Raw genomic sequence first — 13509 nt, forward strand, 5'->3', positions numbered from 1 at the left:
CAGTTTTTCCCCAAAATATAGTATAATAAGGAAAATGATGGGAAATAATGTAAAATATCTATGATGTTAAAATGCATGGTACATCATTATCAGACCAAAAAAAATCCTTCAAGTTGTTGTTTTGGCCCAAAATGAGTGGAAAAACACTTAAGGTTTGCAGCTATTAGCATTTGTAGTATTGTGTATTTGGGCCCTCGTTTGTAAAATAAATGTACATGTAAAATAAAACCAGAGGTGGACAGTAACTGAGTGAATGTACTTAAGTACTGTACTTAAGTACAGATTCTGAGGATTTGTACTTAACTTGAGTATTCGATTTTTGAGCGGTGCCTCCGCTCCATTACGCAGCTATGTGTGTCCCTACACGTGTCCCTATGTGTACGTGTCTGTCTGTCCAAGCACGGACCGCTGCAACACCTAAAGTGGCCAGTAGAGTACAGCACAGAGTAAAGTGGCACAGAGTACACTACAGTGTGCCCAGGGCTCTACATGTCAAACTAGGGGGTTTTCATGATTCTGAATCCATTCCAAGCATTAGTTTTGCACAAAAAACAGGCGCCTGAAAAGCTAGGGACGGCCCTCTCGTGGGCATTCAATTCTAGCCCGCATCACTCAGAATGTTTTTGTAAATATTGAGCTCGTTCTTGGCGACAACATAGTGAACCAACACCAGGATGGATAGAAAGAACGTCGGGCCCAAATACATTACAAGGACAAGGAAAATGTTGTGAACAAACACGGCTGTGCTTAGATACTTTGTTGAACGTTATGTCTCTGCGCCCGTGCGCCGTACAGCCGAGATCCAAGCCATTCTACGTATTTTTGTAAACTCGTCAATCTGGGTTCCTTGATGCTGTCTCCATGCTGGAAAGCTGAACATCTAATTCCGTTTTCTGGCTCATTTCCTCGACGCGACCTGCTGTGGCACTTATTTACTGAGCAAGTCTGCACCATTGTGAGGTCAGTTTAAAAAAAGAACGTATACAAGCACACGGATAGTCGCTCAATGTAAACAAACCAGACAAGCCAGCAAGTATGGCGGCCGCTACCACGTGACACATATGTTGACGCCCCCTCCAGGAGTTGTTGTCTGTGGTATACAAAAATGGCCATAACTATTTTTCGCAATGTTTCCGGCAGAGCAGACCTCTCATTCTGTGGACCTTAATGACCAAATTAATAGAAAAAACACAAATAAAAAGTACGGCATGACATCACAGGTTAAACTCTATTCCTTGAGCTTTTGGGCCTGTGGCCCCTCGACTATAGTGAGAAGAGGTAGTGTGTTGACTGTGCAGCAGCTCAGCTGCAAGGTACACAGCTACTATGGCTGAGTGGTGTGCTAACAGATGTAACAGATAAATCAGACTAAATTAATTAAAAATAATCTAATTAGCTAGAGATGATAGATTTATAGGGAATCAAGCTTGTTTAAATTGTGTTCAAATCGATAACAGCTCTCATACAGGGAAGTGAACTTTCTCTGGGATTCATTAGGACTGTTGTGTCGTCTTAAAAATGGAGCGATACAATTGATTGTGTGTGTGTGTGTGTGTGTGTGTGTGTGTGTGTGTGTGTGTGTGTGTGTGTGTGTGTGTGTGTGTGTGTGTGAGAGAGAGAGAGAGAGAGAGTGTGAGTGAGTGAGTGAGTGAGTGAGTGAGTGAGAGAGAGAGACCTTGGTCCTCCAGGCTTGCAGTGTCAGTGTCCGTGGCAGAGGAGCCTCCCTCCATGACGGGACTGCTCTGCTCCCATGAAAGCAGCATCTTCTGAGGGTCCACGGTGCTCCTAGAACCAGTTAGGAGCCGTTACAACCAGGAACAACCAGGGTTATTACAAAAAACGACAACATTTTAATTACATTAAAAAAAATAAACATTTGAGCTTTCTCCTGACTACCCCATATTACAATAAAAAACAAAAACTAACACTGAAGCAAATACAAACAACAAACTAAACTAAAACTAAGCCTTTTCACAAAATAAAAACTAAACTAGCAAACCCACTTTAAAATGAATTAAAGGTCCAACAACATGAAATTAAACTTTTCCCATTGCTTTGTGTTTTTGGGGCTCCCCTACGTGTCTTCTATCCCCACAAATACCCAATTTTGAACAATCAGGCATTCTCATCATATTTAGGATGTACATTGGTCTCAGAACAGGCCAACTGATTTTGATGTCATCTGTATCTTCCTACTTTGTATAATCCCTCCCCATCTTCAGTTACAAATTTGCATTTCGTTTTTGGAGAGGGGAGGAGGGAGGGCCATATTATAATGAGTCAAATATGTAGGAGGGGAGTAGCTGGGATGAGGGTGTAATCATTTGCATACACAGTGCCCCCACCACATCAGGCGCCCCTGATGGAGGGGAAAGGAACTGGTCTGAATAACGTGTTCCTTCCACACGCTACGTCCGGCCAGGGAAATTCCCCCCTGTCAGGTGAAAAGAAGCAGCTTGGACTCCTCATGCATAGAAGGAGGCATGAGGTCAGTCCGCTGCCCCCTCAGATTGGCAGAGGAAGTGTAGCGCCCAGGATTACATTAGATTGAAAAAACTAGGTTGCAAAATCATGAAAAAAAAGAAAAAAAAGTATTGCTACTGTATGCTTTTGTTCTTGCTTAATGTAAATCGCTCTGGATTAAGAGCGTCTGCTAAATGCCTAAATTGTACCTCTTCTACTCTCTCTCTCATTTCTCTCTCTCATTTTCCTCGTTGTGTCGCACAAAAGTATTGAAAATAGCAGATCTACAAGCTCACAACGTAGCAAGCTCTGCAAGCTCACAACGTGCATAATAAAATACAGGGGAGCAAAATACCGTTCTCCACGACTCATGATGCTTCACATTTAAAAACAATAGACACATTAAAAAGAGGCAAAGCCTTTTAAAAAACATTAAAAAGGTAAAAGGAGCAGACAACATTGGCAGGAGAAAGTGCTGATGCACTCAAAGTGCATGTGTGTAAAGTGCTGTTCATCTCTCAGAATCATCTCAGGATGATTGTGTATGTATATACATGGAATATATTAATTCCACAAGGTTAGTACAAGACTTTTTTTTCCTGTTTGTTAAACTCGTGCTGACGCTGCTCCCAGACTTGTATCTTATCTTTATTCTTGTTACTTGGCTCCTGTAATGACTTGACTTCCCCCCCTCGAGTTCAATGAAAGAAAATGTTATCTCATGTTTTATGCTTGAGCAATGGCCAGGCGAGGTCGGGAGGTTGTGTTTGTTTGTGTATGTGCAGTAGTAGGTATGCACTGGCTTCATCCAGTTTGGGCCACATTGCATTTGACAATTTAACATTTAAAGCTGCAATCCAAAACTTAACAAATAAAATGTTATTTTAACCAATTTGTATGGTTTGATTGATTGATTGAAAATGTGTGAAATGGGTACAGTTCAACTGCTACGAGGAAAATAACAGAAAAAGCACTAAGACTTCAGGGTCCTCCATTTTCAAATCATCAGAACATTTAAAAACGTAGAAATATACACTTATACAAAGTAAAAGAAAAGGGGACAGTTTCGAATTGCAGCCACCCGTAAGTGTTCTTTAAGAGTGTTTTTGAAGTCTAGGGACTCATATTTCTTAATGGCTGTTGGTAGGCCGATCTACATTTTAGTGGCATAGGCTAGAGCTAAATTAATTTAACCTTGTTTTAGCAGAATCTGGGTTGTATGTGGTTTGTTGAACTCTTTGGTGTTGTGAGAGTGTGGACATCGTTGACATTAAGGAAGTATTTTGACAGGTACATGGGTCTTAGTGTTGTAGCGAATCTTGTGGACCAGACCCCTTGCAAGATGCTGTACTCTGTCGTCAACCCTAAGCCATTCCAGCCTATCAAAATGGGCAGGGGTGAGGTGGGTTCTAGGAGTAAGGCCAAGTAGTAGCCTGACCAGTTTGTTTTGGGATGTCTGGAGCCTTGTTTTAAGGGCCTTTGAGGTGCTGTGGTACCATGAGGTGCATGAAGAAACCTTGTATTAGGGCTCCTGTTAGGGTTTTCAAGGTGTTTTTGTTGACCAGTGAGGAGATCATGTACAGGAATATTGTTCTTTGGTTGACTTTTTTTGATTACATTGGTGGCCATTTTATCACAGGAAAGATTTGCCTCCAGGATGGAACCTACAGTACTAGGTAGGTAATTTAATATTTTCTTGTGATAATACTGTCACCCACTTTAACTGAGAAGCTGTCGGCCTTGTTGATATTACTATTTGATCCAAAGAGAATGGATTTTTCCCTGGCGGATTCTACCGAGTTCAGAGCTGAGGGCATTTTCAACCTGCAGTTTGTTCCTGTCTGAGACCAGCAGTAAAGAGTCATTTGAGTCATCATGGTAGTATGTTAATACAATATAACCAGTACATCTTTATAGAGTACGGTCTGTTAATCCAATATAAGAGCATCCGCCTTAGTCCCGGATCATTTTCAGTGCTTCCGTTGCATAAACTGTATGACGGAAGCATTTGAACAAAATTAACGGTGTGAGTTTTTTTTTCTTCCCTTCTCTTTCTTTCTTCTGTCCTAGTTGTGCCTGTATATGGCTTCTTATGTGCATTGGTGATCTGACTTTTCAAAAACATTATAAAAAAAGAATGGTGAGAGTCAACACTGCAGTCTGGGGATGGATGGATGGATGGATGGATGGATGGATGGATGGATGGATGGGTGGATGGATGGATGGATGGGTGGACTGATATGGACACAATGATTTTAGAGTATGGCTAGAAGGTTCACGTACCTGAGTTTGTTGAGAGAGGGGGCGCTCTTCCAGGTGGGATGGAGCTGGTCAGAGCTAAACACCTGGCCCTTCTTCACGGCAAAGCCCAGACGACAGTACATAGACACTGCATTCTGATTGGACAGAGCAGGGAAACACAGTCATCCACATCCACTTTGGCTTTTGCCCCTGCACAGTAAAATGCTCAGTGTTGATTTAACTCAAAGACTGTGCACATGGAAACACATGATCCATGTGCACACTCTGTCACTCTCTGAGTTACAAACAGCTAAATTAAAAATTTCAATTTGGGGCTCCTTGATGAGAAGCAAGCAATGTGATAAGTATGTACTTGAGTGGTTCCACAGAACAGGATTAATGAAGCAGATAAATAAGACTAATACTTTCTTGAAAGTGCCACAGCAGCTATAGAGAACATGATTGATAACAGATATTTTTTTTGTCTGACCGGCTACTTTGTCATTAATCTTTTCGTTTGGCTAATTTATTCATGCATTAACTTGCCCCTTTCATCCAATCTTTGTTGGGGAAGGGGGGGAGGGGGTGGTCTGAAGAAGCGTAGCGGACCTGATTGCTTTCTGCCCTTTGGTACTCTTGTAAACGCAGGCTCAAGTTCGATGCTTAAAACAGCCTCTTCTGTGTAAAAAAAAAAGAAAGTTTCGAAAAAGCGACGAGGTGGAACCCAACCAAGGTCAGCCCACTATAATCGAGAAAGTTTGATTCGGTTCACAGCTGCGAGGGAAAGTTCTGCACAGAGAAGAGATTCTCAGACATCTCAATCAGTCTCGAGTGGTCTGGGTGTTCTCTCTCTCTCTCCATGAGTCAGCGCACAGTGCTGGCTTTCAACAGCGGATGAGGGAATTCAAACGAATTTTCACAGACGAAGGCCAAGCCTGGCTATGTGTCTAAATAGGAGCTGGGGATCAAACTAGGTCGGACTTAAAGGCAAAATTCCCCTCTAAAGTGTATCGTTCCGTGTAATAATAATAATAATGAATTGCATTTTTATGGCGCTTTTCTATGCACTACGTGCCTACTCAAAGCACTTACAATGGTTCATTCATTCATACATTGGGAGGTGAAGCGGCGAACAGTCGACGCCAGCGTCCTCACTTCCCACATTCACACACCAATGGTGGCAAGCTCACACCGACCGACTCATTGGAGGCAATGTAGGGTTCAGTGCCCAAGGACACTTCGACATGTGGACAGGAGGAGCCGGGATTCGAACCGCCGACCCATGGATCATTGGACGACCTTCTCTACCTCCTGAGCCACAGCCGCCCATTCGCCCGTGTAGTCTTGGTAAGCAACGGCTCCCGAGCCATGTCGGCCAATGGGCCCGTCTCCTGATTCTGTAGCGTGAAACAGTTCGAATGATGTACGAGTACACTCCCGCATGATGCTAGTATGTACTGGAGCTGGAGGTTATTGGGCCACGCATACAGTACATTAATGTTCTGGGTGGACACACACCTTCACCAAACCCAAGTCAATCTCCAGGACGTTGGCCAGCTGAGAGACAGAAAGAGGAGAGATGGTCAACAGCTGCAAAAATGTTCTATGAAGACACGCAGTCAGACACAAGTAAACGGTGACGTTCAGTCACAGTCACACCATGTTGTTGACATGAACGTTTCTGAAGCATACCTCCGATACGTTGGTCTGCTCATCGATGGACACAAAGATCTTGTAGAGGAGCGTTTCGAAATAATCCCCCTGCACCCGGTTCATAACGAATCCCTCCAGTGGGGGCACTGTGGGTGGATGATGAAATAATACACTTAAGGCCTTTGTTATACTACAGCTATTCAACAAAAAGGCCAATGTACAGTACAAGCTCACACTTAATCTTATGCACAAAAATGTGTGTGTACACAAGCACTCTCACCTGAGATGCAGCTGTCATCAGATATGGGCACATCTAAGTAGATGTATCCACGGTTGTATAAGCCTGGAAGATGAAAGGACCATGATAAACCAAAAAAACTGCTTAAGACGACTGATTTGCAAACCATCATGGGCTTGACTTGAACAACAGTACTTGACTTGAACTACAGTCCCACTAGACTGAAAATGTGTGTTAATATTATTGCTACAGAATGCCATAATGCACTGAGCAAACTGATAAGATCAGAGAAAAAGTACAATCAACCTCACTGACTGAATAAGGCAGAGTCTGGTCTGTTTGACGATTCATTTTGAGGGTCCAGATATTTACACAGCAAATGAAAAGATCTCATATCACTACAATCAATGCTCTATGTCCCTGTTGGCCAGCATTGCCTTTATTTTTCATATGTGTACCCTTTCAGCCTCTGAAGTGGACACAGACCTAGCCCTGAAACATGACTTCCATGATAATCATCATGACAGTCATGACGCAACTGCAGCCTGTTTTACGTGATCGCTACATTTACAGTCCAAACGTGTATATAAACATGAAAGCCAATGGCAAAAAAACAGCTCGGATAAAAATGCTTTTTATTAAACAACGCGGGATGCAGCAATGCTAATCGCTGTACCAGCAAATGTGTAACACCCGTGGGACAAATTGTGAGTACATTATATTTGAAAACGGAATATTTATATACACGTTTGGACTGTAAATGTAGCGATCGCGTAAAACAGGCTGAAGTTGCGTCATGACTGTCATGATGATTATCATGGCAGTCATGTTTCAGGGCTAACACAGACCATGACTCCGCTATTTTTTGCTTAGTTATAATGAAAACATCCAACCTCTCTGAAGCGAACTGTGCTCAGCCTCAGACCACTTCAGGGAGTGCTTCTAGTCTGTGTTGTGACTAGCTTAAAGGGACACTTCACCCTTTTTGCAAAAAAATATATGTTAATGACGTTTAGAAGATTTAGAACACTTTCCTGGGGTTTTGTATGTGTGGCTGTGTAATATGTGGTTTTAGATATTTTAGATTTTAGCAGTGAGCCCAGTGTCTCTGATGTCATGGACACTGGGCTCATTTACTTTCCTGGACTACATGTTGTCTCCCCTATCCACAATGAGGAGCAGTGCACCAAAGCATTATGGGAATTGTAGTCCAGGAAGTAAGTGAGCCCAGTGTCCATGACATCAGAGACACTGGGCTCACTGCTAAAATCTAAAATATCTAAAACCACATATTACACACATAAAGACCCCCAGGAAAGTGTTCTAAACATCATTAACATATTTGTTTTGCAAAAAGGGTGAAGTGTCCCTTTAACCTGTTCATTGTGAACACTCCAGGTTCACTCCAGGTTCACAATGTCTAGGTTTGGTGTACACATAGATCACCTGCTGTGCCAACCCCAAAAAATAACTATAGTGTGAACTGTGAACAGAAAGAGGACGTTGACCAGAAAGAGCAGGGTCCTCTTTCAAATAAACTGACATTGTAGTGGCAGAAAATACTACACTGCCTGGAGCAAGGCTTCCACCTGTTGATTGTCTGTCACTATGACCTATTCTTACCCAAGACCCATGTTTAGTCTTGTCCACTGACCACACCTCCAATGTATTTGTGCTTCTTCATTTTGTATAAGAGAGACTCATTTGAACAGTTCTGGAGGCTTGCATCCGTGCACCTCCCTGGGCTGGTACAGACCACTCCTTGCAATAAACGTGTACATTGTTTCAGTCCACTCTCTACCTCGATTATTTCTTAAAGTCTCTGTTTATGAGTATTAATAATCCCATCACAATTATGGCGCAGTGAGCAGCGTGTTTCTACTGTCCGTCAGCATTCTCTTTTTCAGATGATAGCGCTGTGCATATGGATCTGAGATGCTGGTCCGACAGGGACAACACCTAAACGAACTTTGGGGTAAGAGTGTTTTGACTCAATGTACAACATTTTGTATTTTGAGGCTGTGTTGTTAGAGATGCAGCCGTACAAAGTACTAGTTCATCGTATTTAAAAGGAGCTGGTTAAAGTCCCTCCTCATCGTGTTCATCGTATTTAAAAGGAGCTGGTTAAAGTCCCTCCTCATCGTGTTCATCGTATTTAAAAGGAGCTGGTTAAAGTCCCTCCTCATCGTATTCATCGTATTTAAAAGGAGCTGGTGACAGTCCCTCCTCATCGTATTTCATCGTTGCCGAGTGGTAACAGTCTTTCATAGACATTTATATAGTATTTAAAGGAGCTGGTGACAGTCCCTCCTCATCGTATTTCATCGTTGCCGAGTGGTAACAGTCTTTCATAGACATTTATATAGAGAAACTATAGCCTATATCAGTAGGATAGGGAATAGCATAGGAAATCATACAGACAGCGTCCACCGTTATTTTCTTTCTTTTCTCTCCTGTTGGGACCAAACAGCCCACAGGGAAGATTAAAAGAGAATGGTGAAACAGCAACTTGTATAACGCGTAAGACTCGAGCAGCAGGTATGAATGTGGAATGTGGAATGTGGAATGTTGAGTATGGAATGGAAGTGTGTCGTACGTGTGGATGAACGGAAAATACTATTTTTGTAAAAAGTCAAATGGTGATTTCCTAGTATAAATGTGGCGTTGTGAACAAGTAAGTATGAAGAATGTAGTCCTGGTATTTTAGTTAAGTGTCACCACCCATGGTTAGTAGGACAGCAGTTAGCAGTTGTCAGCGGCAGACTCAAAATAGCAGGTCTACCCAGTAAGTGCTGTCTTGTTGGCACAATATAACAATTTCCCAGAGTCACGGCAAGTTGAGTGTAATTGGGCTTTGTCACTCTCTATATTTGGACTAAATAGATAGGCAAAATTATACTCAAAGCATGAAATGTATAGGTAGTAAGTAACTCCTTACAATAGGCAATATTTGTAACTGTCATCACATTTTTTTTCCCAGTCAAGACAGGAACCCCTGTTTTTGTTTTTCCTAGGAACCTTTCGTTTTTGTCGCTATACAGAATATATCGGTATGGTATTTTTTGTGGAAAGATTAGAGAGGTCCTCAGGGAACTTAAGATCAGATTCAAGTAAGGGACATTTTCCAGGACAGGCAGTTCAGAAAGTAGCCCCTTCTCCCCTACCATTGACAGCAGCTGCTCTGAGTGGACACACTTGGGACGGGTCGAGCTGGGAAGTCTGGTGAGTGTAATGTTACTTATACATACACGATATAGGAATACTCTGTAGCAAGTAAATGTCCAGAATTCAAATGTAGGCTTAATAGTAAATTAGTGTTAGCTGTGGCTGTATTTAAGAAACTAAAACAATTTAGCAGAATGTCTCATTTTTAATTATAAAATAACTGTAAAATAAGCAGATCTACGAGCTCACAATGTGTTGTTCTTGTACATTAGTTATTTGCAACATGGAAAAAATGTATATAGGGCTGGAGTGGTTAATGTATGATTTGTAATAACCATAATCTACACAGTGACCAGTAATTACAGTATTCAACTACATGCGTATATACGGACAGGTCATCCATTAGGGAAGACATGGTTTGGAGTTGTGTTGAGTTGATCATATGGACAAGCGCAATTCCCTCATGAGAGAACTTGCATTACCGCGTAGGAGCATTTGAGTAATAGTATTGTGTGAACCTAAAAAGTGAGACACAGAACTCATACGTTAGTGTGAGTGACGTGCAATTAGATATGTAAAGGGTATTATTGGTAAAGTTGATTCACCAGACATAGAAATCAGTAGTGCTGTGTTTTACGGAACCTGATTACTATGGGACCATCAGATGGATCGCCTATCGCATCGCACGGCAAGTCACATGTACAGTCAGACTGTTTCCGCACTTCGATGTCTGAACAGTATGCGTGTGTTGGTTTGGGGCCCAACACAGGCGGGAATTGACTATTTCCCGAATTACATTTTGGGAACATGGACATGCAGGCACTTGGACAGAGGCATGAACAATGGAGGACTATATGTGAGGAAGGGGAACATTCCAGGGATGAACTAATGACTGTCTTTTTCCTTTCATGTGATGGAACACTGTACGTCCACTCTGTGGCGAGGTACGTGCGATTGCGATGGTGGGCCATTGGTGATGTCATAGTGAGTGGGTGAGTAGAGAGTACTGCTTTTTGGGGTCAATCTGATTCAACTTTGCTACAGTGTCTCAAGACATTTTACGTGTAGAGCAGCGACCCCTGCTACATGCCTAAATTAAGCAGTTTTACGATGGGGGTAACAAGACACTGTCCTTTAAGCGGGGGGAATCGTCAAGCTTGATGAGAGACTCTTTTGGCTTGTCAATATGATCATACAACTTTCCTATAGTCAATAGTCTATCAGACAACTGAATTAAGGGAGTTTTAGGACTCACAAATCTTGTAGTAAATTGGTCTTGATTCAAACGTAATATTAATGAACAAGTAAAGTAAGAAATAAGTTGTTGTCACCAACGGTGGAGGGCATGACGTCATGTCTCCCTCCCATGCGTGCCCAGGAGCACTGAAAAATATATATAACACAGGCAGATAGATACCGTATACTACGGAGTATCTCATATTGTAAGTAAGACTCACATATCAAGGGGTACCTAAATCATTGGGCTTGACTAGTTCACCAGCCCCCCCAACGCCTAAGGCAAGATATTTTCAGTGACATAAGTAATGTGTGGGACACGCAAAATGTAAACTTGTCCGCAGAAATAGCCCGATCACAGCTGTTAAAATAACAGTGGGGGCTCATATTGTTCAGTTTCCGTTCAGTTTAGTTTTTCTAATTTAAGGAGAGTTTCACAGCATGACATGTCACTTACGCCAACCAGGTGTCCATTTGCACCCCTCACTTCAGAGTAGCAGTGTGATTGACAGGCATCAGTGTTTGGGGGGGGGGGGCAAGAGAAGGTCCCCTAATAGTTGGATAATTCACACTCATGGCAAATGCCCTGTTGACTCATTTTTGTTGTCAACATTTAACTAATAGGCCTGTACTCCTATCTGCTTTAATCAGCTAGAGAACGGGGTCAGGCATTTCACTTTTTGATTCCAAGCAGTGATGTAAATAGATTCTCAATGCTCTACTATCTTCCTAAAATTTATTCCTGAATTTAACTAGATGTGTTTACTATCTTCTAATTTAACTATAGATGTGTTTAATTGATTCTAGATATGTCCAGTCATTTTTTAATTTCTTAGAAGAGTAATTTTTAAAAGTAAATGAGTCCTGGGATGCAGGAATGATTTTGTAAATAAGTCAGGGGGATATATGTGTCCCACTTCAACAACGTTAGGAGTTATATTTTGCCATTTTTACAAAGTGCAGCATACTCCACAGTTCAGTAAACAGTTGTCGCTTCCAGCCGGCATCCTTGTTTCAGACAGGGACTTGTCCATGCAATAATGTGACGGAGGAGGACTTTAGAAGGAAGGATTTTTATTATCTGGACTTTCCATCAAACAATCAAGCAGCAAGCATACTGGTCAATTAATTAAGACGCATACACATTTGTATGATAAGCTATGAGGTTCAATTTGAATGTCTAGTTGATCATGGTGTTTATTTATATATCAATAAATATATCAATAAATAGTGTAAACCATATACAGCAGAGTCATGTAAATACTATTTTAAATAAGAGAACATTATGTACATACTATTTTAAGTTACGAGTCATGTAAATACTAGCATTTTATTTTAAGAAATCAGTTGAGTGAACCCGTGGATCAGCTATTTTCAATGAACAAGATTTAACAGTTAAAAACCATTTAACCAAGTCGGCTTTCCTACTTACCGGAGAAAGTTTATTGTTAGTGCGTGTTTTTCAAAATGTATTCCTAGATGTGTTTATCCTTAGTTTATTTCTTTATAGATGTGAGATCATTTTATTTGAAGTTAGAAAAAAAAAATGTACCGAAAGATAGAAAAGGATTTTTAAAAATAGCAGATCTGCGTGCACAAAACATACCTAGCACGTTGTTTCAATTATAGATAGACTGGCAGGAGGAAGTGACGAATAGGGTAAAATAGCTTAGTGTTAATAGGATGTTGATGCTGTTAAATAGCTTAGGTAATATTAAAAATATTTAAAGTAAAGCGATGGTTCTAGCAATTATGAGCAATTCTATGGATAAATTCTATCTATATCCGACAGAAGTGCTCAGAGGGGGGACATGTATAGTTTAAGAAGTGTATAGTTTATGAAGTATAGTTTAAGTTGAACATAATTTATTCTTGAGTCTATGGCGACATATTGTCAAACCTCTAAAACTACATTCAGTAGGCTGCTGAAACAATAAACTGCTGAAACAATAAACAAACAAAACCTCTACGGCATTTTAGATTGCATGACAAATTGTAGATGTACCGAGTAGAATTGCGGGCCCACATTTGTCTGAAAGATCTGATGGGTAAATTAATGCTTGTGAAGAGTTGGTTCCACTCAAACCAGTAGTAATAGCAGTAATTCAGATACAGGTACAGGGGAGACTAGACTACACATGGGGAAGTTTTTTCACTCAAGTACTACACTATATTTAAATATTTATAAAATACTGCAAAACCATACACACACACATAGTGCAAACTGACATATGAGGAAAGTACCCAGTCCACATATTCTATACAGTATAAGGTCCAGCGACCACATTCTAACTTACCTCAAACAAAGGGTAAAACGTAGGTAGTCACAGCAGCAGATTACATGTAAAATCTCATTCCCCATTGACCATTCAAATAATTTGGCCAATAGCTTTTTGAAAAACAAAAGGTAAAAGAAAAAAAAAAAAAAGGTAAGATGTTAGTGTATGTAAAATAGTTTGTTTTCATGTTCTCGGTCAAAACCGGTTTAAGTCACTCTTAAGTGCACATCTGTG

At 41.0% G+C, this 13509-nt stretch overlaps 1 protein-coding gene across 4 annotated transcripts in view; it reads right to left on the bottom strand.

Moving 5' to 3' along the window:
- The window catches only part of fam91a1 (family with sequence similarity 91 member A1), a 64358-nt gene that overhangs the window by 28805 nt on the left and 22044 nt on the right, over nucleotides 1–13509 (bottom strand). For all 4 annotated transcript variants that reach the window (XM_079522350.1, XM_079522348.1, XM_079522347.1 and 1 more), the window contains exons 8-12: nucleotides 6638–6700; nucleotides 6397–6503; nucleotides 6223–6261; nucleotides 4747–4859; nucleotides 1676–1785 (exon numbers count right to left, since the gene is read on the bottom strand). In XM_079522350.1, coding sequence (XP_079378476.1) covers nucleotides 1676–1785; nucleotides 4747–4859; nucleotides 6223–6261; nucleotides 6397–6503; nucleotides 6638–6700 — 432 coding nt within the window. The remainder of the gene's footprint in view (nucleotides 1–1675; nucleotides 1786–4746; nucleotides 4860–6222; nucleotides 6262–6396; nucleotides 6504–6637; nucleotides 6701–13509) is intronic.

Source organism: Electrona antarctica, assembly GCF_951216825.1.
Source record: "Electrona antarctica genome assembly, chromosome: 15".
NCBI lineage: Eukaryota > Metazoa > Chordata > Actinopteri > Myctophiformes > Myctophidae > Electrona > Electrona antarctica.